The sequence below is a fragment of the Pseudophryne corroboree genome, assembly GCF_028390025.1.
Source record: "Pseudophryne corroboree isolate aPseCor3 chromosome 3 unlocalized genomic scaffold, aPseCor3.hap2 SUPER_3_unloc_76, whole genome shotgun sequence".
Lineage (NCBI taxonomy): Eukaryota > Metazoa > Chordata > Amphibia > Anura > Myobatrachidae > Pseudophryne > Pseudophryne corroboree.
Window position 1 is genome coordinate 137,649 of NW_026967570.1, and position 27,352 is coordinate 165,000.

Consider the following 27,352-nt stretch of genomic DNA (forward strand, 5'->3'; position numbering starts at 1 on the left):
CCCTAAACTTCTGCCTGTGGCCCTCAATCTCTCCTAAATTGGGACACTCTACAGGGGGATCTAGGTGGGGACTACTAGGGTCAGTCTGGTAGGGGTCAGTCATGGAAAAGTCAGTGTGGTTTCTCATACTCACCGCCGGAGTTGGCAAACCACTGGGGTCCGGAGCATCATTGGGCACCCCCACAGGATCAAACAAGCTGGAACCGACATCCTCTGCGTTGCTAGGGAACGTAGGCATACCAGAGGCAAAAGGCAGGCGGGGTCGATGTACCGATCTAGCCGCTGTAATCTTTCCTTCTGGGCTGGTTGATGCTGTGGTTGGCTGTGCTGGCAGTTGTCTAGCAGCTGTAGTCTTTTCCTCTGGGCTGGGCTGTGCTGGAGTAGCTGATGTCAACGGTGGCTGTGGAACTTGACTCCGGGGAATGGCGCCAACAAACGTAGTGACGATCCCACCACCCAGATCATTTCCTAGGACCACATCAGTTGGGAGACCATCCATGACGGCAACTTCTCGCAACTCTGGTCCAGCTCCCCAGTCCAGGTAGACTCTTGCCATGGGAACCTCTTTCTCCATTCCATCTGCCAGGGTGACCTTGGCAGTGCGACCCTGCAATACTGCAGCAGTATCTATAAGGTGGGGGCTCACCACAGTGATTGAGGCCCCAGAGTCTCTTAGGCCTTCCCCCTGCAGGGGTCCCACGTGGACCGGCTGCAGGTGCCTCCACATGTTGTGTAGGGGCTGTTTGGCCATGCAGGTGACTCTCTCCGCAGAGTGCACCTGTCTCTCGCCACACTCCATCGGACTGACTGGAGGGGGAACAGTCTCTGTAGGCTCATCTCCACTCGTCAAACAAGCAAGCCGGGCTACAGCACTCGTATTTGGGGCACGAGTCTGGGGTGCTTAGGATGCAGGACAATGCATCCTCAGATGTCTGATTTTCCCACAGCCGTAGCACTTCTTCTCCAGTCGTGGCACCGATGATCTCTGATTAGTTGCAGGGACGCTGCGGTGCGGTTGCTGGCCAAGAGCACCCGGGTTGCAAGATGCTTGTCTTTGGGGGTGATGAGCTGAAGAGGGGGGTCCCCTTGGTGGTACAGTATTTGGAGCTGGCTGCTGGCTGGGCGCTTCTGCCCGTGTGGCCGAATTGCCACATACTTGTCGGCTAACTGGGCAGCCATCTTTAAGCTGGGTGGCTCTCGGTCTAGCACCCACTCCTTCACTTCTGGGAGGCACCTGCGGTAGAACTGCTCCCTGCAGATCAGGTCAATCAAAGCGTCCCATGTAGTGGCTTCCGAATCCTTCGCCCACTTCACCACGTACTGCCGCAGCTGGGTGGCGAACTGCTCATGGGTGCTGCTAGGATTTTTGGGCAAGTCTCTGAACTTCTTCCTGTAAGACTCCGGAGTGATGAAGAATTGCTGGAGGAGAGCCTGTGAGACTTTGTCGTAGTCCCTACAGTCCTCCGTGGCCACTCCTCGATAGGCCTCCAAGGCCTCTCCATGCAGAGTGGGCACAAGGTGTCTTACCCACTCTGACTTGGGTATATCGTGTAGTTTACAAGTCCTTTCAAAAACTTGCAAATGTCCATAAATGTCCCCATCACTGTCTGCAAACTTGGCAAACTGGACACGTCCTGATCTGTGTACAACAGCTGACTACGGCTCCCAGGGTACCACGGCCTGTGGTGCCCGCTTATAACGCCACAACTTGATGATGATCAAGCGCTCTTGCTCTGTTGCTCTTTCCCCAAATTCCGCTAGCCGATCTGCATGGGTATCCGGGCCACCCCCCCTGGGACGTTGGGATCCTGGCCCTGCTAGGGATTGCTGGGAAACATGGCTGCTGCTAGAAGGGGCGGGGCTTGTGGGTCTCACCAGTTCCGTATGAAGGTCCACTGGTGGGCCGTCCTCTGCAAAGCTGACGCCGTCAGTGCTCTCCACCTCTGCCCGATGGGACTCCTCCAAGCTCATGAGCGCCGCCTTCATGACGCTTCTGGACGCGTTGAAAGGGATATCCACACCCTTCTCCTGACACACGATCTCCAGATCATCCTTGGACATTCCGCTGAATTCCGCCATCTTGTGCGTTCTCCTGCGCTGCAGTTACTCCTCTCCTGAGTAACTCGGCTTCTCCAATCGGGTGATGAAAAGCCGCCTGGGATTATCCCACCAATTTCTGTGACAGGACCGTTCCGTACAAAAGCACTCACCGCCTTCGCGTCCCGTCTCCTGCGCACAGAATGGAAGGTCAGGTCACACGAGGCCTGTCCACATAGGGGATTCCCGCTTACCGTCAGTAACCGCCTGTTACTAACTCCACCCACTGCACTGTGGGTGGGTTTATGCTGCCACCACCAAACTCCTAACCTGCCGTGGCGTTTGGAACCACGGTTCTGCTCTGTATGTGCCGACACACTGCCTTACCACACCTGTGTGGTGTTGACAAATCCCCACTAGTCACCTGACTAGGCCGCTACCGGTAGCTGGTGGAAGGCGGAACTTGGAGACGTTAGGTGCTTCCCTGGACAGCCGGAGGACGGGGCTATGTTTGGCATAACCCTGTAGGTCACAAGATGAAGCAATCTTCTTGAGGCAGATGATGTTTATTTGCTAAATAATAGCCTTTAAAAAGACTCATCCCTATTGCTAGGGGCAACAGCATACAACAAGATGTTCCAGCAGAATAAGATGGTACAATACAATACACTTTGAGGCTCACCGGCATCCTCTTTTTATCTCAGTTCTACACACAGTACCACAGGAAGGGGGGGGGGGTAAGCCCTCCCTGTCTTATCCAACCAATCAGGTTATCACAGAAAATAAAAATAAATTACATTTTACAAGGTTGTCAGTAAGTGCAAAAAAGCTATTTCCTTTTTCCTGCCACACACAGACAAAGTTTTGTATAATTTAAACTCCAATTCCTACCACCTGGGAGTTTACACTTCACCATTGATACATTTAACACATAGCTTCAAATACGGTTTGTATTTGATTTACCAAACAATTGTTCTTCCTTCCTGCATCTACCATTCAGGATTTGTATATCAATTAAATCAGTTACATGAAACAGGTTCCAAGCCCAGAACTACTTTACATATGGGATAAGGAGAGCATCTTTCTCTAAGGAACTTACACATCAAAAGGTGAGATGATTATTCAGACATCTATAGTAAGTGCATTTTTCCTTTAAATATACAGGTGACCACATCTTAAATAAATATACATTTAAACATGCATTCCTGCAATGGTGCACAGAGCACTACATATGACATGTTAAGATACATCATTAAACATATTTTTAAACAGTCTGCGCCCAGCGCCGTAAGTACATTTAACAGTGACGCCAAGCGCCTATTGTCCGCAACATGGTGCAGGGCATGAGGGTTAACACCTTTAGTGCCGCAGCCACCATTACACGTGTGGCTGGTTGGTCTCTCCGGCCACAATATTACACCGGAGCTGGAAGTGAAGCCTTCCATGAGCGAGGCAACTGAAGTGGATGACCAACCCCACAGCCACGACCCCTGAAATAGCGGTGGTCATCCAGAAACCCACTTCTGCCCCGCCCAGCTCACAACAGTTTTTTACTCTCGCTGAAGAGGTTCTTAATAGGCTTCCGGACTTGGGGGGTAATTCCGAATTGATCGCAGCATCAAATTTGTTAGCAGTTGGTCAAAACCATGGCCCTCATTCCGAGTTGTTCGCTCTGTGTTTTTCATCGCATCGCAGTGAAATTCCGCTTAGTGCGCATGCGTAATGTTCGCACTGCGACTGCGCCAAGTAACTTTACTATGAAGTTAGTATTTTTACTCACGGCTTTTTCATCGCTCCGGCGATCGTAATGTGATTGACAGGAAATGGGTGTTACTGGGCGGAAACACGGCGTTTTAGGGGCGTGTGGCTGAAAACGCTACCGTTTCCGGAAAAAACGCAGGAGTGGCCGGAGAAACGGTGGGAGTGCTTGGGCAAACGCTGGGTGTGTTTATGACGTCAAACAGGAACGACAAGCACTGAACTGATCGCACAGGCAGAGTAAGTCTGAAGCTACTCTAAAACTGCTACGAGGTTAGTAATCGCAATATTGCAAATACATCGGTCGCAATTTTAAGAAGCTAAGATACACTCCCAGTAGGCTTAGCGTGTGTAACTCTGCTACATTCGCCTTGCGAGCGATCAACTCGGAATGAGGGCCCATGTGCACTGCAGGGGGGACAGATATAACATGTGCAGAGGGAGTTAGATTTGGGTGGGGTGTATTCAAACTGAAATCTAAATTGCAGTGTAAAAATAAAGCAGCCAGTATTTACCCTGCACAGAAACAAAATAACCCAACCAAATCTAACTCTCTCTGCACATGTTATATCTGTCCCCCCTGCAGTGCACATGGTTTTGCCCAATTGCTAACAAACTTGATGCTGCGATCAACTCAGAATTACCCCCTTGGAACAAACTTTTGGCAATTACATCGCTGCGGAGATGTGACTGATGAATGAGGATCAAAAGATCTAAAAGCGTCTGGTTCTTGATGCTACATCACGTGCAAATAAAGAATCTCTTGATGAGGTGTGTGAGATAACACCTGCCAGGCGCTGTCTCCCAAGTGTGCCCCCACCCACATCACCAACCCATGCATTATGTGCCGGGAAGCCCTCAACAGATGAGCTGTTTTACACCGGGACCAATACAGCCCACCCCATCCTCCCATTCCAGCGCGTCATCCAGTGGTATGTACTTAGACATGCTGAGTACACAGTCCTCTGTACTGGAAGATCCTCATTTTTTTAATTTATAATTAATTTTTTTTCAAACTTTTTTTTAGCTGTTTGAAAAATTGTTGTTGCCCTTACCCCAGTCTCTTCCTCCAAGTGATCTGTATTGAGGTCATTAGTACCACAGCGTTGGTTTCCTGACCTCATTGTCCCGGACTTCTGATCATTGTGATCTATGCACTTCTTATGTTCCTTATAAAAGCACTGTTCAGAAATCTGCTCTTTATCTTCTATACCCAATGTATGGTGGCAGCACTGATATTCTGTGGTATACGCCTGATTCCTCTACTGGTTACTGTTGGTATAGTCCTTGCTAAAAAGACTCTTGTTCTCATGATAGAGTCAATGAGTCCAGACCAGAATTGGTGATTTTCTTCTATTTTTTATATATAAAGTTTTGGGTTTTTAAAATTGTGTGTTTTTCTTGTTTAATTAATGGTTGTTAATGCAAATGTCATTTTGTGTAACATATTTGTGTAAGAATCAGAGGGTCAGCGAGACATTATGGAGACAATGTATCATTTACTATTTGCTGCTAATTCCCCCAAAACAACCGGACCTCCCAAATATAAGTAGAAGGAACTGAAGCAGGTATCTCCCATACCTTCATACATGGACATTTCCAGGCAAGGGTCAGGTAAGTCTATTTTTTAAATACAACAACCCTAATTCACCTACAAGTTGTCAAAGTTAAATTGCATATTTTGATATTTAGAATACACTATGGAATTTACCAATGGATGCGTCTACGATGCCTGCATCAAATACGCATGCTAATGGCTAATACGGTAGGGGGTGCGAATTACCGTAACGACAAGTTACTGTGCGCATTATGGTAGAAGATGCATTTGTTAATAAATATACTGTACCAAAATAGCAAATATTTCTTACATACACTCAAATGTATTACAGCCAGAAATACAAATTCCTATAGTGTGTAACATACAGTATCAGATTGCTCTGTCCTAACAGCCATTGTTTCCATGGAAGATAGACCTTGGACTGAGTGAATGTGTAAATACCGTTGTTTACCCCAATTGCTAACACGAACAATTGCGTCTTGGTCCCGTGTTGCTCTAACAAACAAGAAGCCAGATACGATACAATAGCTAAATATACGCAGATTCTTCATTGTGTGCTTAACACACATTCATGCACACCAGAATCCTGTGTCTTTATATTCAATAAAATACAGACCAGATATTGATAATTGTATTAAGAGTGATATGTCATATGTATTATATATTCTGGCTTTATGGTTTACACAGCACTGACCTGTCCCCTACACAATGAGTTATACATATCCTTTACACAACTGGTTAACTGTGTATATATATATATATATATATATATATATATATGTATTGTTCCATTAAATATGTCAAAGTCAGAAAAATATCTCTATGCACACTGCCATATTTGCACCTCACACTGGTCCGCGCTGCGCATGCGTGCGCTTTCCCGTGATAGCGCATACCCGCTGTTGCGTGCACCCGCTCGCACCCCGCTATGCGTATTTACGGTAAAGAGTATGTAGTCGTAGCGTGCGACTCAATAGTTCCATACTTTCCCAATTAATGTAGTTTATAGATCCTGGTCCCTTTGATAGATTCTGAAAGTTTGGTTAACATAGCATGTTCCTGAACGGAGGAATCCCTCTTTGTATTGTACGAAGGGTCTAACAGGAGTCATACAGCAGTGTTTGGTACCCATCGGAAGAGTATTTAAATAGCAATATTCCGGTGTTGGTTTGGAGCGTATTAATCGCTCGTGCGAATAGTTATGGACATAAGAAGTTTATGTCCATTACTATTATTTAATCTTACTCAGGTATGCGGCGGGAAACCCAGTGTCCCACCCACCTGAGCTGTTTGAAATCGTCACAGCCCACCTGTATGAATCAACCTATGACCTTTGGTTACAGTACGAAGCCGAGTTCCTGCGTCCAATGAACTATGAGATTGTAGGGACCATTAGATTGCATTGTGTGTGGGGCATAAATAGGCAGGCCGACCATATCCAACTTCACTCTCTCAACAACGGTTTTCATTGCTGATAATCGGGAGCTGGATATCGAGGCGCATGCGATCGTACCCCTTTGTGCGTAAGTTTCTCTCCGTAATCATATTGTCTTACTGTGAGCCAATTTCTCTCATCTCTCTCATCTTTCTCTCTCTCTCTTCTCTTTCTCTCATATTTTCCCTTGGTTAGATTGTACTGTTTTGTATTGTATTTCATGTGTAGTTATTTTGGTTAGGAAGTCTCTGTTATATGGTAGTGTATCATTTGTACTGTGATTCCTTTTTGCAAGTATAATAGTTATAATACAGATAATAGGCTTTGGACCCTAAACAAGTATCTGTGTAGTTTCTCATAGTGTAAGTATTCACAGAGCGTCGGTGACGCTCTAGCAGGTTTATAGTTAATCAGGTTACACAAGGTTGCACTTACACCCTGTTTTCACATTAAGGTATACTGTGTATCACATTGTTTAAAGTATAAAGGTATAGCGCTGAGAGCGTCTGCATCGCTGGTGACCTCCTCGTGGTCTCGAGCGTCCGCTACGCCATAGCGAATCGTTACGTTAGTCAATAGCCAATAGCGTGCCTGCCAGTGATCTCTGGGCCGTGAGCGAACGTGACGCTTGAGCGTCTCGCCTACGGCTGATCGATCGTTACGCAACTAGCGTACCCTTACGGTACTTCTTAAGTAAACAGCGTACAGTGTTCTTAGACCTCATATAGGGTTATATATACGATAAAAGAATTCAGCTTTATCAATTGGGGGCCGTCCAGTCCTTCACATATCTGCACTAGGTAGATCAGCAGACATTATCCCTCAGCAAAGGGCGGGAGGTTGTCTCACAGTGCTGACGGGATAAGCGTCTGCTTCGCTTAGATAAAGAGTGCTGAAGGAATCCGGGAACCGGAGGTAAGAACAAAACGCTTGTGTCTTTTGAAACTTTATTTTTCTTCTGTCTTGCGTATACACGCATGCATACACATACATATCTGCATTTCTTTTTCATTTTCGTATATCATTATCCTGTTTGCCAGTTTTATAGTTGATAGAAAAGTGCTAAAAAGAGATTTGCTGTTATTTCATAGTTTAAGAATAGAGGTAATAGTTAAAGTATAGACCAACACACGATTTGCCTGGGAGATAAGGCGAAGTCAGTGTGGTGTGCAGTAGATGATCAGGGATCATTTACATTGATAAAAGTATAAATTGTGTTACGGTGGATCTTTGCTTTGCGTACACGTGTCCCTAACTGAGACTTGCGTACGCAATCCAAAGGCCGAGGCACGCAGCGTACATTACGCAGCGTAGCGTCCGGTTACGCCCACGTAGCCCAAGTCGTGATAAGTTGAAGTAACGCAAAGGCGATAAGTAACGCACAGCGGTAGATAACGCGACGCGGTAAATAACGCAAATCTATTTTTGGATATCCGAAATTTAAATTAATAGATCCTGCTCCTAATTGGTAACACAGCTGGTCTGAAGAAAAATTTCTGCGCAGAAATAGAAGTGGAAGCAAAAGTGTACATGTGTTGAGTGAGTGTGTTTTTGTATACATAAGTTTATACAACTTTAAGGTGGAACCACAAGGAAAGTCGGGTACTCGTCAGGAACATACGTGTAAGTGACATATACGGTGGCTAGGGAGGCATCCTTAGTTAAATAAATATTTGAGCATTAGAGTATAGCGGATCATAAGGTAACAAGACCAGGAGGTCATAAAGTAACAGACCAGGAGGTCACAAGGTACAAGAAAGTCCGCTATATAGAGGTAAAAGAAGCACAACCCCGGGGGTTGGTGTGAGACCCATATAGGCCATTGAAAGCTCTGGCTGAAGGAATTCGCAGCCGAAATTGTCGATTCCATTGATCTCTCAGTACATAAGAAGTAGTTGCTTGTGTACTGAACGATTGTACCGCACGTAATTGTGTGCAATAGTTAGTAATCTGACCTAATACCATTAGAGTAAAGGGGTCACAAACGCTATTTGTATATTCTGACGTGATTTGTGTAATTTTTTTATTTTTTGAAAGGGAAGTTCGCTGGTCACTCAGGAACTATCTAACAACCCCACCTTTACTGGAAAGAGTAAGTGTCCTTCGGGTAACCCTCGCATGTTCCAGTAAACAGAAGGTTTCATAGGGGCTCTAGGTCGAGTACGCCAGCACCATATCGGTGTGATCAGGTCGTATTGGTCGACGTGAGCGAGTGAGTGGGGTACTCGGTAAACCGCCACCGCCGGCCTATTGTGAGTAGTTTGGTTGTCTGTAAAGGTTCGCTGAAAACCTTGATACAGAAATCCAAGGAGGAATAAGCAACACCTGCAGACTATGGGGGCCAGTTGCTCAGGTAGGGGGCGATCAACCTCGGTTCAGGTTGATTCAGTGAACCGACCAGTCGGATCGGCACGCTACATAATGTGTGAAAAATACGGAAGTCACACAGAAGTTTTATGTGATGAATGGGAGAGAATGACTGTACAAGACAGGGACAAATTCCCAAGAATAGGTAGCTTCAGCCCAGAAGTATCATAGTATCTGAGGTTGAAAAAAGACAATTGTCCATCGAGTTCAACCTATTTGTGGTGTCCTCTGCATGATGATTTGACTAAATAGTAACTATAATGCATGACTATGCACCATACCCCTGGATATCCTTATCCAATAGGAATTTATCTAACCCATTCTTAAAGGTGTTGACAGATTCCGCCATTACAACTCCCTCGGGCAGGGAATTCCAAACACGTATTGTCCTTACTGTGAAAAAGCCTTTACGCCGTATTGTGCGGAATCTCCTCTCCTCTAACCTGAGCGAGTGTCCACGAGTCCTCTGTGTTGATCTAACCAAAAACAGGTCCCGCGCAAGCTCTGAGTATTGTCCCCTTATATATTTGTAGATGTTGATCATATCCCCTCTTAGTCTCCGCTTTTCCAATGTAAACATGCCTAGTCTTTCAAGCCTTTCCTTGTATTCCATCGTCTCCATGCCCTTAATTAGTTTGGTCGCCCTCCTTTGTACCTTTTCAAGCTCCAGGATATCCTTTTTGTAGTACGGTGCCCAGAACTGTACACAGTATTCAAGGTGTGGCCTCACTAGTGATTTATATAATGGGAGTATAATACTCTCGTCCCTAGCATCAATACCCCGTTTTATGCATGCTAATATCTTATTAGCCTTCTTTGCTGCAGTCCTACTTTGGGTACTACTGCTTAGCTTGCTATCTATGAGGACACCTAAGTCCTTTTCCAGTACAGAATCCCCTAGTTTTACCCCATTTAGTAGGTAGGTGTACTTTTTGTTCTTGTTACCACAGTGCATTACCTTACACTTGTCTGTGTTGAAGCGCATTCTCCATTTGGCTGCCCATGCTTCTAATTTAACTAAGTCGTTCTGAAGAGACTCGGCATCCTCCTCTGTATTTATAACCTTACACAATTTGGTATCATCTGCAAAGAATGTGTTACAAAATTTAAGGAGGAGGATATGTCTCGTAAAATCAACAAAGAGACGAATTCAGCATCATGATTATTTACAGTTGTGGCAACAGGAAGGTGAGATACAGAGAGGTTTGGCTCAGGCGGCGGGATCTGGGGCTGTCAGGAAACTGATAGCCACAGCCCCGCCACCACCATACATTGCAGGAGAGAAGTTGATTGCGGAGAAAAACGCACTGGGGTGTAAAACACAAACACTTAGCAACCATGTAAATGTTAATGATGTTAACCAAGTAACTCATGCAAGTATTAACCCGTACAAGTTGTACCCTGTCTTGAACTTTCCTCAGGAGTGTGATCAAGAAGACGATTCAGCAACAATTTCAGCGCTCTCTCTCGCAGCCACAATAGCAGAGACCACAGTAGGCACAGCAACACCCACGAGATTAGTGAAGGCCCCTAGCGGAGGGATAGGTGAGGTCGTGTCAACGGGTAAGTACGGCACCATGCACTATACTGAAACGATTGTACCACAACCAGCTGTAGAATCTACACAGGATGAGGTTGTTAGAATTACTCCTGTTAGGGTAATAGCAGTTCCCAATGGGAAAACAGATGTATCAGGAGCCACTCCCATAAGGAACATTGCCATGTACACTCCATTTTCCCGAATGGAATTAAGAACCATAGTGTCCGAATTTCCTGACCCCAGGAAAGACTTAGTTGCTAGCCAAAAATACATCAGGGATCTAGGTAACACTGTAGAACCCAACAACAAAGATTGGCAGATACTGCTAAGAGCTTGTTTACCTTCCAACGTCGACTCAGCTCTATTCTTAGCTGATTGTGGACTAGATAAAGATGTACCGCTTACAGATGTGTACAAAAGGATAAATTTACAGCTAAAGGAGTATTTCCCAGCCGTTGTTAAATGGAACAAAATATTCTCCATTAGACAAAAAGAGTCCGAAACGGCAGCAGAATATTTCCACCGGGCACTATTAGAAATGGCAAAATACACCGGTATAGAAGACATTAAGACCAACCCAAACCATCAAGAAGTAGCAGTATCTGTACTGATGGATGGTTTAAAGGAAACATTAAAGGCTAGGGTTCAGACCACGCAACCATGTTGGCGAGGTCTGTCAGTGTCCACATTGAGAGAGGCTGCTATTGATCACGACAGAAACATCACTAGACACAGGGAGGCGCAAAGTGATAAGTTAATGTCAGTAAGTATACAGGCGCTGACCACAAGGCAGCCTGCGTATGTACCACCGAATCCTGTGGGTAAGTCAACTGTGATAACATGTTTTTCTTGTAACAGACAGGGACACTATGCACGAGACTGTAGAATCAAGAATGTACAAAGATCTTTTCAAACCCCTAGACAACGACACAACACACGACATTGGGAGCAGGGTCCACAGAAGCGGAGTTTTGAGCCACATACAGGGGAAACAAAAAGATATCCCCCGAACAGAGACTGGCATGCCTCTGGTAGTTCCCAGCTAACTCCCCCACAAGTAGTTGCTGCCAACGGGATTCAGGGAGGTCACCATACCCAATAGGGGTGTGGCCATACCTGTAATCTGCAACCAGTGAAGTTGATTGCAAGCCTTGGGAGTGAACCAGAGGTAGCAATCAACGTAGCTGGTAAAACTTTAAACTTTCTTGTAGACACAGGGGCGGCCAAGTCAGTGATAAATTCGACAGTGGGCATGAGAACCACTGGTAGGACAGTTCCAGCCATGGGAGTAACAGGAGTAGTCCAACACTACCCTGTTAGCAAGCCAGCCGAGATTACAATAGGACCTTTGCATACCAAGCATTCCTTTTTGCTGGCTGCATCGGCACCAACCAATCTCCTGGGAAGAGACCTATTGTGTAAAATGGGGTGCGTCATTTATTGTACTCCTGAAGGTGTATTCTTGGACATACCTGAGAATCACGCTCAAGAAGTACGAGACATGTTAGACTCCCCATCAAAATTAATGTCACATACCATTATGACAAATAGGAACCCATCCCAAGTAGAAGAAATGACATCCCAGATACCAGAGTCACTTTGGACAAAAGATGGACAGGACACTGGATTAATGGCAAACGTAGCTCCAGTAGTTGTACAAGTAAAAGATGGTAGGATAGCTCCAAAAATCCCACAGTATCCTCTGAAGCCAGAGGTGGAATTAGGAGTTTTCCCAGTGATAGAGCGCTTGCTACAACAGGGCATTCTGGTAAGAACGTCCAGCACAGCCAATAGTCCAATCTTCCCTGTTAAAAAGAGTGGGGGGGGGGGGGGGTTACAGGCTAGTGCAGGATCTAAGGGGGATTAACAAAATAGTTGAGAGTCAGTTCCCCGTAGTGCCAAATCCAGCTGTCATCCTAATGCAAATTCCTCCCACTGCCAAATTTTTCACTGTTATTGACCTCTGCTCCGCATTCTTTTCGGTACCTCTGCACCCTGACAGCCAATATTTGTTTGCATTCACATATAGAGGAGTCCAATACACGTGGACTCGATTACCCCAAGGTTTCATAGATAGTCCAAGTATATTTTCTCAGGCTTTGCATGATTGTTTACAGTCTTTCCAACCGGAGAGTGGATCAGTATTGATACAGTATGTGGATGATTTACTACTGTGTTCAGATTCACTGGAAGCTTCTCTGAAGGATACGAAACAGCTCCTGTTTCATCTTTCAGACACAGGACATAAGGTTTCCAAAGACAAGTTGCAATTATGCCAAACTAAGGTAAAATATTTGGGACACTGTCTAACACAAGGACTGAGACACCTGACCGCTGATAGAATCCAAGCAATTAAAGACATGACACTGCCACAAACCCAGCAACAGATCAGAACGTTTTTAGGAATGTGTGGGTATTGCCGTAATTGGATCCCAGGGTTTTCCATATTGGCGTTACCTTTGCAGGAAATGGTCTCCTCAAACAAACCTGATAAGATTTCGCATACTGACGAATCCGAAACAGCATTTGAGAGACTCAAGCAATGCCTAACGCAGGCACCTGCACTAGGTATGCCAGACTATGGGAAACCCTTTGAACTATACGGAACAGAAAGTGCTGGGTGCGCAGCAGGTGTACTAACCCAAAAACACGGTGATGCCAGCAGGCCAGTTGCATACTACAGCGCTCAGCTAGACACGGTAGCGCGATCCCTTCTCACATGCTTGCGAAGTGTTGCGGCGATAGCATTGCTAGTGACGAAAAGCGAAGATGTCGTGCTAGGCCACAACCTCACAATCCATACGCCACATGCGGTATCAGCCTTATTGAATTCTGCCCAAACCAGACACGTCTCATCAGCAAGGTTTACAAGATGGGAATTGGCACTAATGGCCCCAGTAAACATCACCATAAGGAGATGCATTGCATTAAATCCTGCAACATATCTCCCAGGTGTGCCTGGTCAGGCACAAAGGGTGGAAGGTGAGAGTGATGGGGAAGGAGGATTTAATACAAAGGAAGATACACATGATTGTATGGAATATTTGACCCAAAATTTTACCGCAAGGCCTGACATCAGTGATAATCCACTGGAAGATGCAGAACTCACGTTCTACACGGACGGTAGTTGTCATAGACAGTCAGACTCGGGAGACTTGTGTACTGGATACGCAGTCGTAGATGACCAAGACACCATAGAAGCGGAACCGCTAGGCCCACCTCACTCAGCCCAGGTTGCTGAACTGGTCGCCCTAACCAGAGCATGTGAATTGGCTAAGGGGAAGTCAGCCAATATCTACACCGATTCTAGATACGCCTTCGGGGTAGTTCATGATTTCGGAGCCCTATGGCGCCTCAGAAATTTCATGACGGCAGCTGGTACACCGATAGCGCATGCAGCTCACATAAAAAGGCTTCTAACAGCGATACAGGAACCCGACAGAGTGGCTGTTATCAAATGTAAAGCACATACGTATAGCCAAGACCCAGTATCACTTGGTAACAGCCGAGCAGACGAAGCTGCAAAGCTTGCAGCTGCAACCCCCATACAGACAGACACCACACAACTGATGGTATTCAATACCATCAACACACAGAAGTTGTGTGAAATGCAAAATTTGTGTTCCACACAGGAAAGAGCGGTCTGGAAGGCAAAGGGATATGGCCAGGAGTCTTCAGGGCTCTGGACGGATGGACATGGTAAACCAGTGGACCCCAGAGCATATCTTCCATGTCTGGCTGAAGCAGCTCACGGGCAAGGAGGGAATGTGCAAATTGGTAAGAGCATACTGGTGCGCCCCAGGATTCTCCTCTCATGCGAGTAAAAGAGCAATGTCATGCCTTACCTGTCTGAGAAAGAATATTGGAAAAGCAATACCTACAGAACCATCCCATATCCCACCTGCCGGCGGCCCTTTTCAGGTAATACAGATTGACTTTATACAATTACCCCCTTGTCGGAATTTGAAATATGTACTTGTCTGTATAGATGTTTTCTCGAATTGGGTCGAAGCATTTCCAGCGGCTACAAATACCGCTATGTTTACAGCTAAGAAAATTGTGCAGGAATTTGTATGTAGATATGGTATCCCTAGAATAATCGAAAGTGATAGGGGTACCCATTTTACAGGTGATGTCTTTCAAGGAATGTGTAAATTGATGGGAATTGATAGCAAGCTGCACACTCCGTACCGTCCACAGGCGAGTGCGAAGGTGGAAAGAGTGAACAGCACTATTAAAAATAAATTGAGTAAAGTTATGGCAGAGACAGGATTGACATGGCCAGAAGCTTTACCCATTGTACTATACAGCATCAGAACCACTCCTAGGTCCCCTCTTAATCTGTCCCCCTTTGAAATCTTGTTTGGTCGACAACCGCATGTCATGATTAACCCCCAGGATGATTTGAAATGTAACAATGAAGTAACTGTAAAATACTTGATTAACATGAGTAAACAGTTGAGGAATCAGAATGATAATCTGAAGTTAGTGATTCCTGATCTACCTGATAGTAATTGTCATGACATTGAACCTGGGGATTATGTAATGATACAAAATTTTCTACTCTCAGGTTGTCTTATTGACAGATGGGAAGGACCATACCAGGTCTTATTGACTAGCACCACAGCATTGAAGGTTGCTGAGAGAGAGACTTGGGTCCATTCATCCCACTGCAAGAAGGTTGCTGATCCAGAGAAGTCCCGTGATAAGGAACAGACGGTAGAGGTTGTATCACTGGAGTGTCTGTTCCAGGAGGACTGAGGCGGCACCTGAGCCTTGAAGACCGAAAGCAGTTGTCGACTCCCCACTCCATTTTATTGTTTTTCTCCACTTCCCATCCCTTCTCTCTAAACATTTCTTTTTCCCCCTTCTCATTCTTCTTCGTTTCCTCCTCAAAGATGGACTTGCCTCAAGAGACTGTGATCCGGATTTTCCTGTTAACCATGATGTTGACCAGAGCAGTCTGTTCCGGCGAGAGTACCATGGAGGTCGAGAGAGGTTCTGGAACGGGTTCCGATTATGATGATGGAGGCGTAGTTTTCCAAGATCAACCTAACCTACAAGCAAAGGCGAGTATCAGAAAACGATCCGATAGCATTGACCATAGAAGAAATTGTGACGGATTGTTAGCTGAAGAAAACTGTATCTGTAGGCTCTGTGACAATATGGTTGAAGATGGATGCATAAAGAAATGCCAATCTAGTTTTAATATCCATATAGACCGGCATCCATTGAGTGACTATCACTCCTTAGTGGGTAGCGTGTTAAACAAAACAGATTGTTGGGTATGCTCTCAAGTACCTCAAGGTCATAGCAAATCAGGGCTAGTACCATTTCCTTTAACGTTTGGGGAGGTACTTGAGTTAAGTGGTGGGAGACCGGTGGACCGGAGGTTTAACATCTCCAGCCCTCCTAGTTTGAAGCTCCACCAATACCATGTGGATAGGTCCCTCTTATGTTTTAACATCTCCAATTACCGAAAGCCGGGAAATTGGGAAGTGTCGTGGAGCAACCTAACCATGACCTTCTCGCATAGAGCAGATAGAATGCCAACAGATACAGAACTTGTACGCCACATAGCCAGTAGAGGAAAATCTTTCCGGTATAGATATACCTTAGGAAATAGGATTACTAGAGTTGGAGAGGTATCACCAGGATACTGTGCACATGTCGTACAACCTGAAACGTGCATTAAGCAGATGGAAGAATTAGGGTCAGGAGATTTCACCTGGAAGGTTTGTAACATGGTCATGTCCTTCTCCGTCCCATATGTTCTCCCCGATGATGCATATTTCATATGCGGGAGAAAGGCGTACAAGTGGCTTGCCCCAAACTCAGAAGGATTGTGTTATATTGGAAAAGTATTGCCTGAAGTAATGACTGTAACACATGACAAAATGAAAGACATACACCGTGGTGCCCAAGCTCCTTATACTCACACTCACTACGAGCACCGAGCTAAAAGACAACTGTCAGAAAGGTTAGAGCATCCAGCCTCCGATCTTATCCATGAATCCACCGGGATTCAGGTTCTGGTAGCGTTAGATTTCACTCGCACCGCTCGAGGAGTGATGAATTATAGATACATTTCCGCACTCGCCAATTTGTTAGATAATATCACTGAAATGTATGATGACACGTTTAGATACACTGGAAGAGAACTCCAAGCTTACAAAAACAGAACTAGTTCAGCATAGGATGGTTCTTAATTACCTCACAGCAGTAACGGGCGGATATTGTGTTACATTGGCAACACAGTACGGCGTGAAGTGTTGCACGTATATCACGAATAGCACCGAGGATCCGGTAGAGGTCATAGACCAAAAGATGGACGATATTCTCCAATTAAAGTGGGAATTTTGTCGAAAACACAATCTCACTCTCGCTGCTGTAGGTAAGGAGCTGACTGGTTGGGTGTCATGGTTGAACCCGCGAAATTGGTTCTCCGGTTTGGGAGACTGGGCTCAAGGAGTCATAATGGATGTTGGGAAGTTCCTCCTATGTATCTTAAGTGTTGTTATATCGATTGGATTGATATTTAGATGCGGGCAGTCTTTAATGAAGTGCAAACAAAGTACCAGAGTGATGAGTTTGAGGAGTGAGGAAACTGTAATTAACCTGGATTTGATATATGACCCAATGTTAGAAACCATGACGTGATGAAAATGCGATTATACGGTCCGTTTCTTTCACCTGTTTTTCTGCTTTTTTCCAAGATACAAAGACCCCCTTGGACGAGGAAGCTGACGAGACGATATATATACAGACAACGGAAGAACCAAAGATGAAGTTTTGACAACCTATGATATGGACACTTGATGAACTTTGCCATGGATCCCCAGTTTCCCTAGTATTTTTAAACTTACGATAGCCCAACATTTTTTGTAAATCTGATGGCACTGACAAAGCTATTTGCTCATGCCCAACGAGCAATACAGCGCAAAGAAGACGACTTTCAACAGATACCGAAAAAAACTTCAACGACAGATGTACATTTCCCTGACATAGAATATCATTGCATTTTCCATAAGTGTTCTTTATCTTCATCTCTACAACCCTCAGGTAATGACACACATAGTCGATAGGGAATACAGGCACAGATATCAGCAACCACATACCTCCCCCATTCATGTATCATCAACTAAAATGTGCATCCCCATTTTGTTACAACTGAAAGCCGAAATGAGCTCGGTAGAGTTTGACAGCCCATCCACAGACCCTTGATACGGGATAAGAAGGAATTCAAATGTATACTTCGCAATACCTCGAAGCTTGATTTACAACACGTACGGCACGATGATACATGACCCCCCAAACATGGACTCATACACACATGCTTCTGCTATCTCACTAGGTCATACCCTCTTCACACCTACTCCTCTCTTCTTCCTTACCCAACCATGGAAATGAATTAACCCCTGACTTATATTTTTCTCCTTTTGAAATGTTTTAGAAGGTGGCAGTTATTATTGACTGCCAAAGGGTGGACTGTCAAAGTCAGAAAAATATCTCTATGCACACTGCCATATTTGCACCTCACACTGGTCCGCGCTGCGCATGCGTGCGCTTTCCCGTGATAGCGCATACCCGCTGTTGCGTGCACCCGCTCGCACCCCGCTATGCGTATTTACGGTAAAGAGTATGTAGTCGTAGCGTGCGACTCAATAGTTCCATACTTTCCCAATTAATGTAGTTTATAGATCCTGGTCCCTTTGATAGATTCTGAAAGTTTGGTTAACATAGCATGTTCCTGAACAGAGGAATCCCTCTTTGTATTGTACGAAGGGTCTAACAGGAGTCATACAGCAGTGTTCGGTACCCATCGGAAGAGTATTTAAATAGCAATATTCCGGTGTTGGTTTGGAGCGTATTAATCGCTCGTGCGAATAGTTATGGACATAAGAAGTTTATGTCCATTACTATTATTTAATCTTACTCAGGTATGCGGCGGGAAACCCAGTGTCCCACCCACCTGAGCTGTTTGAAATCGTCACAGCCCACCTGTATGAATCAACCTATGACCTTTGGTTACAGTACGAAGCCGAGTTCCTGCGTCCAATGAACTATGAGATTGTAGGGACCATTAGATTGCATTGTGTGTGGGGCATAAATAGGCAGGCCGACCATATCCAACTTCACTCTCTCAACAACGGTTTTCATTGCTGATAATCGGGAGCTGGATATCGAGGCGCATGCGATCGTACCCCTTTGTGCGTAAGTTTCTCTCCGTAATCATATTGTCTTACTGTGAGCCAATTTCTCTCATCTCTCTCATCTTTCTCTCTCTCTCTTCTCTTTCTCTCATATTTTCCCTTGGTTAGATTGTACTGTTTTGTATTGTATTTCATGTGTAGTTATTTTGGTTAGGAAGTCTCTGTTATATGGTAGTGTATCATTTGTACTGTGATTCCTTTTTGCAAGTATATAAGTTATAATACATATAATAGGCTTTGGACCCTAAACAAGTATCTGTGTAGTTTCTCATAGTGTAAGTATTCACAGAGCGTCGGTGACGCTCTAGCAGGTTTATAGTTAATCAGGTTACACAAGGTTGCACTTACACCCTGTTTTCACATTAAGGTATACTGTGTATCACATTGTTTAAAGTATAAAGGTATAGCGCTGAGAGCGTCTGCATCGCTGGTGACCTCCTCATGGTCTCGAGCGTCCGCTACGCCATAGCGAATCGTTACGTTAGTCAATAGCCAATAGCGTGCCTGCCAGTGATCTCTGGGCCGTGAGCGAACGTGACGCTTGAGCATCTCGCCTACGGCTGAGCGATCGTTACGCAACTAGCGTACCCTTACGGTACTTCTTAAGTAAACAGCGTAGTGTTCTTAGACCTCATATAGGGTTATATATACGATAAAAGAATTCAGCTTTATCAAATATTAAGGACACTGTGTAAGGACATCGTGTGTGGGATGAAATTGTTCAGGGTCACATAAGTAATAATTCGGTGGTTGCGAGGATTTTGTCACATATTACGGCAACAAGTTATTAGCGATACCGGATTCATGTATATTACTGTATGATACTGTGGTCGGTTTGATCTGGTCTTTAGGTGGGAGCCCAGAAGTAACCTGTAATCACATCACAAGATTAGGTGTCACTCAGTGTTCCAGCTGACCAATGACCCACAGTGTACTGAATATGTCCCGCCCCTGGACCAATGGAAGACCTTACATTCCCCATTGTACTGTTATTGGAACATTGTATAAAAGGACGCACCTGCCCCAGGTTTCAGTCACCTTTCTCAGAGGTCATCTTGTAAGACGACTGAGGCCTGGAATCTGGTGGCGCAGCGTATGTATGAAGGTAACTGTTACTATTGTACTGGTATAGTTGTATTGCTAATTGTACTTGCATTTATTTCCCGTGTCTGTTGTATATTATTGTACGTATTACTGTATCCTTGAATTGTATTGTGTTGCTACAGTGTAGCATTGTTATCCCTTTGTGTCCGCTAGGGACTAATATATATAGTTATTGGGTTGGACCTCTAATCCTAATTTACCCATCTGTCTCCACGAAGTTATTTTGTTAATCTGGCGAAGCGTCAGGGACACTTCCAACACTATACTAAGGTCTAAGTGTGTTATATTGCTGGAGCCATATATATTCACCAAAGTAATACGACAGCGTCACAACGCTCAAAAGGTACGTTAAGTGGTGCTACACATAGCGTAACATTCAGGAAACTGCGCAACTGACTTATCGTCCATCGGTTTATTTTAAAAACAGTTTATCACAAAGTTAAAAAAAACAACAGAACATTTGAATAGACATAATTTATTTAAAACCAACAAATGATAAAACTATTTAATTACACAGAGAGACCCCCCCCTTCCCCCGTAATATCATCCAACTATTCAAATGAGCTGTCAAAATCAGACATAGCCAAAATTAAGCAATGGAATTTCTTCTATCAAAATAGAAAAGGTTCGGGCGCTGAATGGGTATTGCGTTTCTAAAGCAGCTGCTAAAGGTTGGGGTAGTCAAACCCAATGTACATATATATAAACATAGATAGAATAGCAGCGCTAATGAAGTAATTTGTAAATAACTGATGATAATAGTAATAATAATGAAGGTTTGAGTGAAAATTAATAACAATTTAATATTCCATATATTAAAAAACACTTAAAACAACGTATTCAGGCCCCTCATAAAATTAGTTACTCAATGAAACTACTGCCTATCTGGTGTAGTCCATTCCTATTATAAAGGACTGGTGTAGATTTGGTGACACAAGGCTGGAAATAAACCAAAGGTGAAGTCCCACAGGAACTTGAACCGCCTTGGTGTGTCCGAACCAGGACTGGAGTGTGACCATCTACAAAGAACTTGAGGTGAATAAAAACCATTGTGACTACCATCAACGCCCTCCATAACAGGAGGATACCGCATTGCAGTGAGGACCCCCCCAAAAAACCCTTGCTTGGGTTGAATCCAACTAAAGGATAACTTCAAGGGACTACACCTCCAGCGGCTCATTGTGGTAACAATCCCTGTGGGACTTCACCTTTGGTTTATTTCCAGCCTTGTGTCACCAAATCTACACCAGTCCTTTATAATAGGAACGGACTACACCAGATAGGCAGTAGTTTCATTGAGTAACTAATTTTATGAGGGGCCTGAATACGTTGTTTTAAGTGTTTTTTAATATATGGAATATTAAATTGTTATTAATTTTCACTCAAACCTTCATTATTATTACTATTATCATCAGTTATTTACAAATTACTTCATTAGCGCTGCTATTCTATCTATGTTTATATATAGCCAAAATTAAACTGGAAATATTTTGCTTTTAAACAACTTTATTTCATATCTTTAATACACATATTTTTGTCTATATTTTAAACTTAAAAAATACTTTACTCTGCACAACAGCCTATGGGGGTCATTCAGACCCAGCCGCAATAGTGGCCCGCAGCAGTTTACCCGGTGGTGGCAAAATGCACATGCACAGCGGCCACACAGACACACACATTGTGGTCGCATCCCTGAGGGGTGAACGCGGGCAGGGTGGGACGATTTTCTGGGGGGGCTGCGTGATGTCACATCTGTGTTCATCTCTGATTAACCCCCTATAAGCTTCTAGAGTGTACCTCATATCTCATCTTTTCCAAGTTACTACAAATGATATGAGATCGGTAGCAGCACTACTTTCAGGATTATTACACAGAACACACATAAAGGCTGACACAGCAAATAACAGTAACACATATAAGGGATTAACTAGAAATAAGGAAGCATGATCATCATTAAGTCTAATTATCAACTGGTTCTGTGTGGGACCCATACACCTCTTTACTGTCTCCAGCAGCCCCTAGTACTACACTGCAGCCACCTGCCCTGTCTACCACCCACTACTGCCACTATCCTGTCTCCCCCCACTACTGCTACCCACCTTGTCTCCCGCCAGTACTGCCATCCACCCTGTGTCTCCCCCACCACTGCCACCCACCCTGTCTCCCTACCTACTGCCACCCCCCTGCCATCCACCCCATGTCTCCCCCCACTACTGCCATCCACCCCGTGTCTACCCCCACTACTGCCATTCCCCCTTTGTCTCCCCTCACTACTGCCATCCACCCCATGACTCCACTACCACCCACCCTGTCTCCCTGCTCTGACACCTCAGCGCTGCTTGGGGACGTTTACTCACATAGACACTGCCTACAGCAGCCCCCGCTACTGCACTACTGCCACCCACCCTGTCTCCCCGACATCTAAGCACTGCTTGGGAATCTATGGTACTGCTAAGTCCTTCATCAACAGATGGAAGAAGCTTGGGCAGTACGGAGGCAGAAGCTGCTTCTGGTACCGTGGTCATGCAAGGCTGGGAGAGTCAGTAAGATTATTTAATAGCGGGTCTAATTCAGTAAGGATTGCAGATGCTGCTAATTAGCAGAATTAGCAATCCTTTTCCTAGCGCGCTAGGGGCCGCCCATCACAGGGCAAGGCCACCAAGCATGCTGACCGCCGCCTCCCCCCTGATGAAGCAGAAAATGCGATTGCCTCACAATTTCTGCTTCATCGTAGAAGTTAGTGAAGCCTCCTGCTGCAGCTCAGTTGTGCCCGCAGGAGGCCCGACGCATTCTTCTCGAATACAGCGGCTGCATGTGATGTCACAAAGCCACCATGATGATGTCCGTTTGTCCGCCTTTGCCCTCTGTTCGCGCTACACTGCCCCCGCACCGATTCGCACCTCCCTGGAAATGGAGCATTGCCCACCAACCCTCGTGACCGCCTCTGCCTGACAGGAAATCCCATTTTCTGTGGCCCCTCCGCAGAAAATGCGGGCGCATGCACAGGATGGGTGCAGTGGATGCGCCCGCAACTTTTTCAGAATAATTCCATTTGGATCACACACTGCGATCCAACCTGAATTAGGCCCAGTCACCATCTTACAGGCAGCCGGTGCAGGGACCAGAGAATGGGTGTTATGTGGCAGGAACGGGCTAGTTAGGTAACAGCCTGGCTGCTGCATTCTGTACATGCTACAACTGGTGCAATTCTTCTGCTGGGAGACCCAGGTAGATGACATTGCAGTAGTCTATATGAGATGATACAAGTGCATGTACGACACCAGGTAGATCTTCTGAGGGAATTAAGTGCTGGAGTCTGGCTATGGTCCACATATGAGGATCTGATTCTGGCTGATACCGGATGTCTAATGGTGTCACTCCACCATCCAGGACACTAATATTCTGCACATGACCAGCATTTTGTAATTCTGAACCCCCAAGCGTAAGTCTGGCTGGTAGCAAAGCTGAGCTGTAGCCCTGCCCTTTGTTGGTGAGCTTCTATCATAAGGACCTGTTTCACCAGGACTGAGTCACAGCGAACTGGCATCACCCACACCTGGAGCTCAGCTAGACATTTAGGATTGGTACTGGGTTCTCAGTACCCAGAGCAAAAGACAGGTCATCTGCATAGCAGTGGTAGATGAGGGCATGACACCTGATTATTTCACACTGTGGTAACATGTGTATTGCAAAAAGTATAGGAGAGATGATAAGAACCTTGAAGAACAACACATGGCAATGATAAGTATACTCCAGAAGATTAAAATGGCTTCTCACCTGTGTGTCTTCTCTGGTGTGTAACAAGTTGTGATTTCTGTGTAAAACATTTCCCACACTCAGAACATTGAAATGGCTTCTCACCTGTGTGATTTCTGTGATGTTTAACAAAAGCTGAGTTGTCTGCAAAACATTTCCCACACTCAGAACATGGAAATGGCTTCTCACCTGTGTGACTTCTGTGATGTATAACAAGAGCTGATTTGTGTGCAAAACCTTTCCCACACTCAGTGCAAGAAATTGGATTCTCACCCGTGTGACTTCTGTTATGACTAACAAGACCTGATTTGTGTGCAAAACATTTCCCACACTCAGGACATGGAAATGGCCTCTCACCTGTGTGACTTTGCTGATGTCTAACAAGATGTGATTTATGTGTAAAACATTTCCCACACTCAGAGCAAAAAAATGGCTTCTCACCTGTGTGACTTCTGTGATGTTTAACAAGATCTGATTTGTGTGCAAAACATTTCTCACACTCAGAACATGGAAATGGCTTCTCACCTGTGTGACTTCTGTGATGTATAACAAGAGCTGATTTGTGTGCAAAACCTTTCCCACACTCAGAGCATGGAAATGGCTTCTCACCTGTGTGACTTCTCTGATGTTTAACAAGTTGTGATTTCCGTGTAAAACATTTCCCAGACTCAGTGCAAGAAATTGGGATTCTCACCCGTGTGACTTCTGTTATGACTAACAAGACCTGATTTGTGTGCAAAACATTTCCCACACTCAGGACATGGAAATGGCCTCTCACCTGTGTGACTTTGCTGATGTCTAACAAGATGTGATTTCTGTGTAAAACATTTCCCACACTCAGAGCAAAAAAATGGCTTCTCACCTGTGTGACTTCTGTGATGTTTAACAAGATCTGATTTGTGTGCAAAACATTTCTCACACTCAGAACATGGAAATGGCTTCTCACCTGTGTGACTTCTGTGATGTATAACAAGAGCTGATTTGTGTGCAAAACCTTTCCCACACTCAGAGCATGGAAATGGCTTCTCACCTGTGTGACTTCTCTGATGTTTAACAAGTTGTGATTTCCGTGTAAAACATTTCCCAGACTCAGTGCAAGAAATTGGATTCTCACCCGTGTGACTTCTGTTATGACTAACAAGACCTGATTTGTGTGCAAAACATTTCCCACACTCAGGACATGGAAATGGCCTCTCACCTGTGTGACTTCGCTGATGTCTAACAAGTTCTGATTTCTGGGCAAAACATTTCCCACACTCAGAGCAAGAAAATGCCTTCTCACCTGTGTGACTTTTGTTATGACTAACCAGATCTGATTTGTGTGTAAAACATTTCCCACACTCATGACATGGAAATGGCTTCTCAGCTGTGTGACTTTGCTGATGTGCAAAAAGATGTGATTTCTGTGCAAAACATTTTCCACAGTCAGAACATGGAAATGGCCTCTCACCTGTGTGAATTCTTTGATGTCTAGCAAGTTGTGATTTCTGTGCAAAATATTTCCCACACTCAGAACATGGAAATGGTGATGTACCTGTGTGACTTCTCTTATGTGCATCAAGAGTTGATTTGTATGTAAAACATTTCCCACACTCAGAACAGGAATATGGTTTCTCACCTGTATGTATTCTCTTATGTGCATCAAGAGTTGATTTGTATGTAAAACATTTCCCACACTCAGAACATGGAAATGGAGTCTCACCTGTGTGACTTCGCTGATGTTTAATAAGTTGTGATTTCCGTGTGAAACATTTCCCGCACTCAGAACATGGAAATGGCTTTTCACCAGTGTGATTTCGCTGATGTGTAACAAGATGTGATTTCAGTGTAAAACATTTCCCACACTCAGAACATGGTAATAGGTTCTCACCTGTGTGACGTCTCTGATGTGTAACAAGATGTGATTTCTCTGTAAAACATTTCCCACACTCAGAACATGGAAATGGCTTCTGACCTTTGTGACTGCACTGATGTGAAACAAGTTGTGATTTGCAGGTAAAACATTTCCCACACTCAGAACATATCAGTGGCCTCTCACCTGCCTTAGCTGCCTGATGGGTAATAAGCTTTGTGTTCTGTGTAAAACATTTGGCATCTATAGAACAGGGAAACACTGTATCTACTGTCAGAGCTGTAACAGATGCACCAATATCAGAGTGATCAGGAGAACATTTCCCAGGATCAGAGGGATCAGCTGATAGAGCTGGATGTATAATTGGGGTAATGGGGTTATCTCCTGGAGAATCCTGTCTACTGTCATTATCTTTTATGTCACAATCCGGGGATAACATTAGATGTCCTTCTGAGATATTCCTGCTTGTGTGTCCATCTGCTGGAAATAAAATACATTATGGGAATGTGACATTTTCTGTAACAATATTAATCTTGTAAACAATAGGAGAAAATGACATTCTGTGACACTTAATAGTAAATGTGTGTATTAAAACATAACATTTAATGAAGGCTTTATAATAATGTCTCCTAACGTTACTCCTGGAAGCATTGGTAAGGTAGCATTCCTTTATGTGTGTGCTCATACGCTGGTAAACCTGTACATGTGTTACTCACCCTTATATAAGGTATATTGCTACAGCAGAGTAGGTGTGGAACAAGGTATTTTACATGCAATACACCATATGATACCCTGTAATCATCATCTACTAGGTTATAATCCATTGTTACACCCCCATCATCAGTGTCTTACTGTACCTCTACTCTCAATAGTAATAAGGAAGATGTGTGTACGGTATGATATAGATAATAACATATCAGAATCTATACAGCTGCCGCCATACTTCTGCTTCTCATACGTGTGCTACTGGCAGCAGTGAACATCTGAGTGAGAGTGCAGGGAAGACAGCAGAGTCTGATGAGAAAGAGATTGGATCTGCCTTTGCAGGGATGTACCACACCTGTCACTCCTGTTGGGACCAAGACCCAATCTATCAAGTCCCCCACTCCTCCTGCCCTAAAGCCGCTCACTCCGCTCAGTCTGGGCACCGTTCACTGCTGCAGCCTAGTGACGCAGCTGAAGCCACGGGCTGTATTCTGGGGCTACGTGTGCCCAGTCTTTCCTGCACGCTCCGGAGACCTGACTTGGAGGCGCTTTTGCCTCAGGTGGGAGCACTTGCTCTTCTGCTACTGCTGGGGACAGAACGGGCTGCGCACAGTCACCGGAGCCCGGCAGTGTATTGGAAAGTGAGGTGATGATCAAGCACTCTTGCTCCGTTGCTCTTTCTCCAAATTCCACTAGCCGATCTGCTAAGATATCCGTGTCGAACCCCCTACCCCGGAGACGTTGGACCCCTGGCCCTGCTAGGTATGAAACATAGCTGCTGCTAGGAGAGAGGGTGGGGCTTGTGGGGCTCACCGGTTCTGTACGAATGTCCACTGGTAGGCCACCATCTTCAATGCCAACGCCCTTAGCACTCTACCTCCGCCCAGAGGGACATCTCCAAGCTCACAAGTGCCGCCCTCATGATGCTTCTGGATGCGTTGAAAGGGATATCCACACCCTTCTCCTGATACACGATCTACAGATCGTCCTTAGACATTCCGCTGAAATCCACCATCTTGTGCTTTCT

General features: G+C 44.9%; 1 protein-coding gene across 1 annotated transcript in view; it reads right to left on the reverse strand.

The window, feature by feature from the left end:
* Positions 1–24,359: 24,359 nt before the first annotated feature.
* LOC134984715 (gastrula zinc finger protein XlCGF26.1-like) overlaps positions 24,360–27,352 on the reverse strand; it is a 30,910-nt gene continuing 27,917 nt past the window's right edge. Inside the window, exon 3 of the mRNA XM_063950227.1 lies at positions 24,360–26,097. Within this exon, the coding sequence (XP_063806297.1) occupies positions 24,437–26,097 (1,661 nt within the window). The 3' untranslated portion in view covers positions 24,360–24,436. The remainder of the gene's footprint in view (positions 26,098–27,352) is intronic.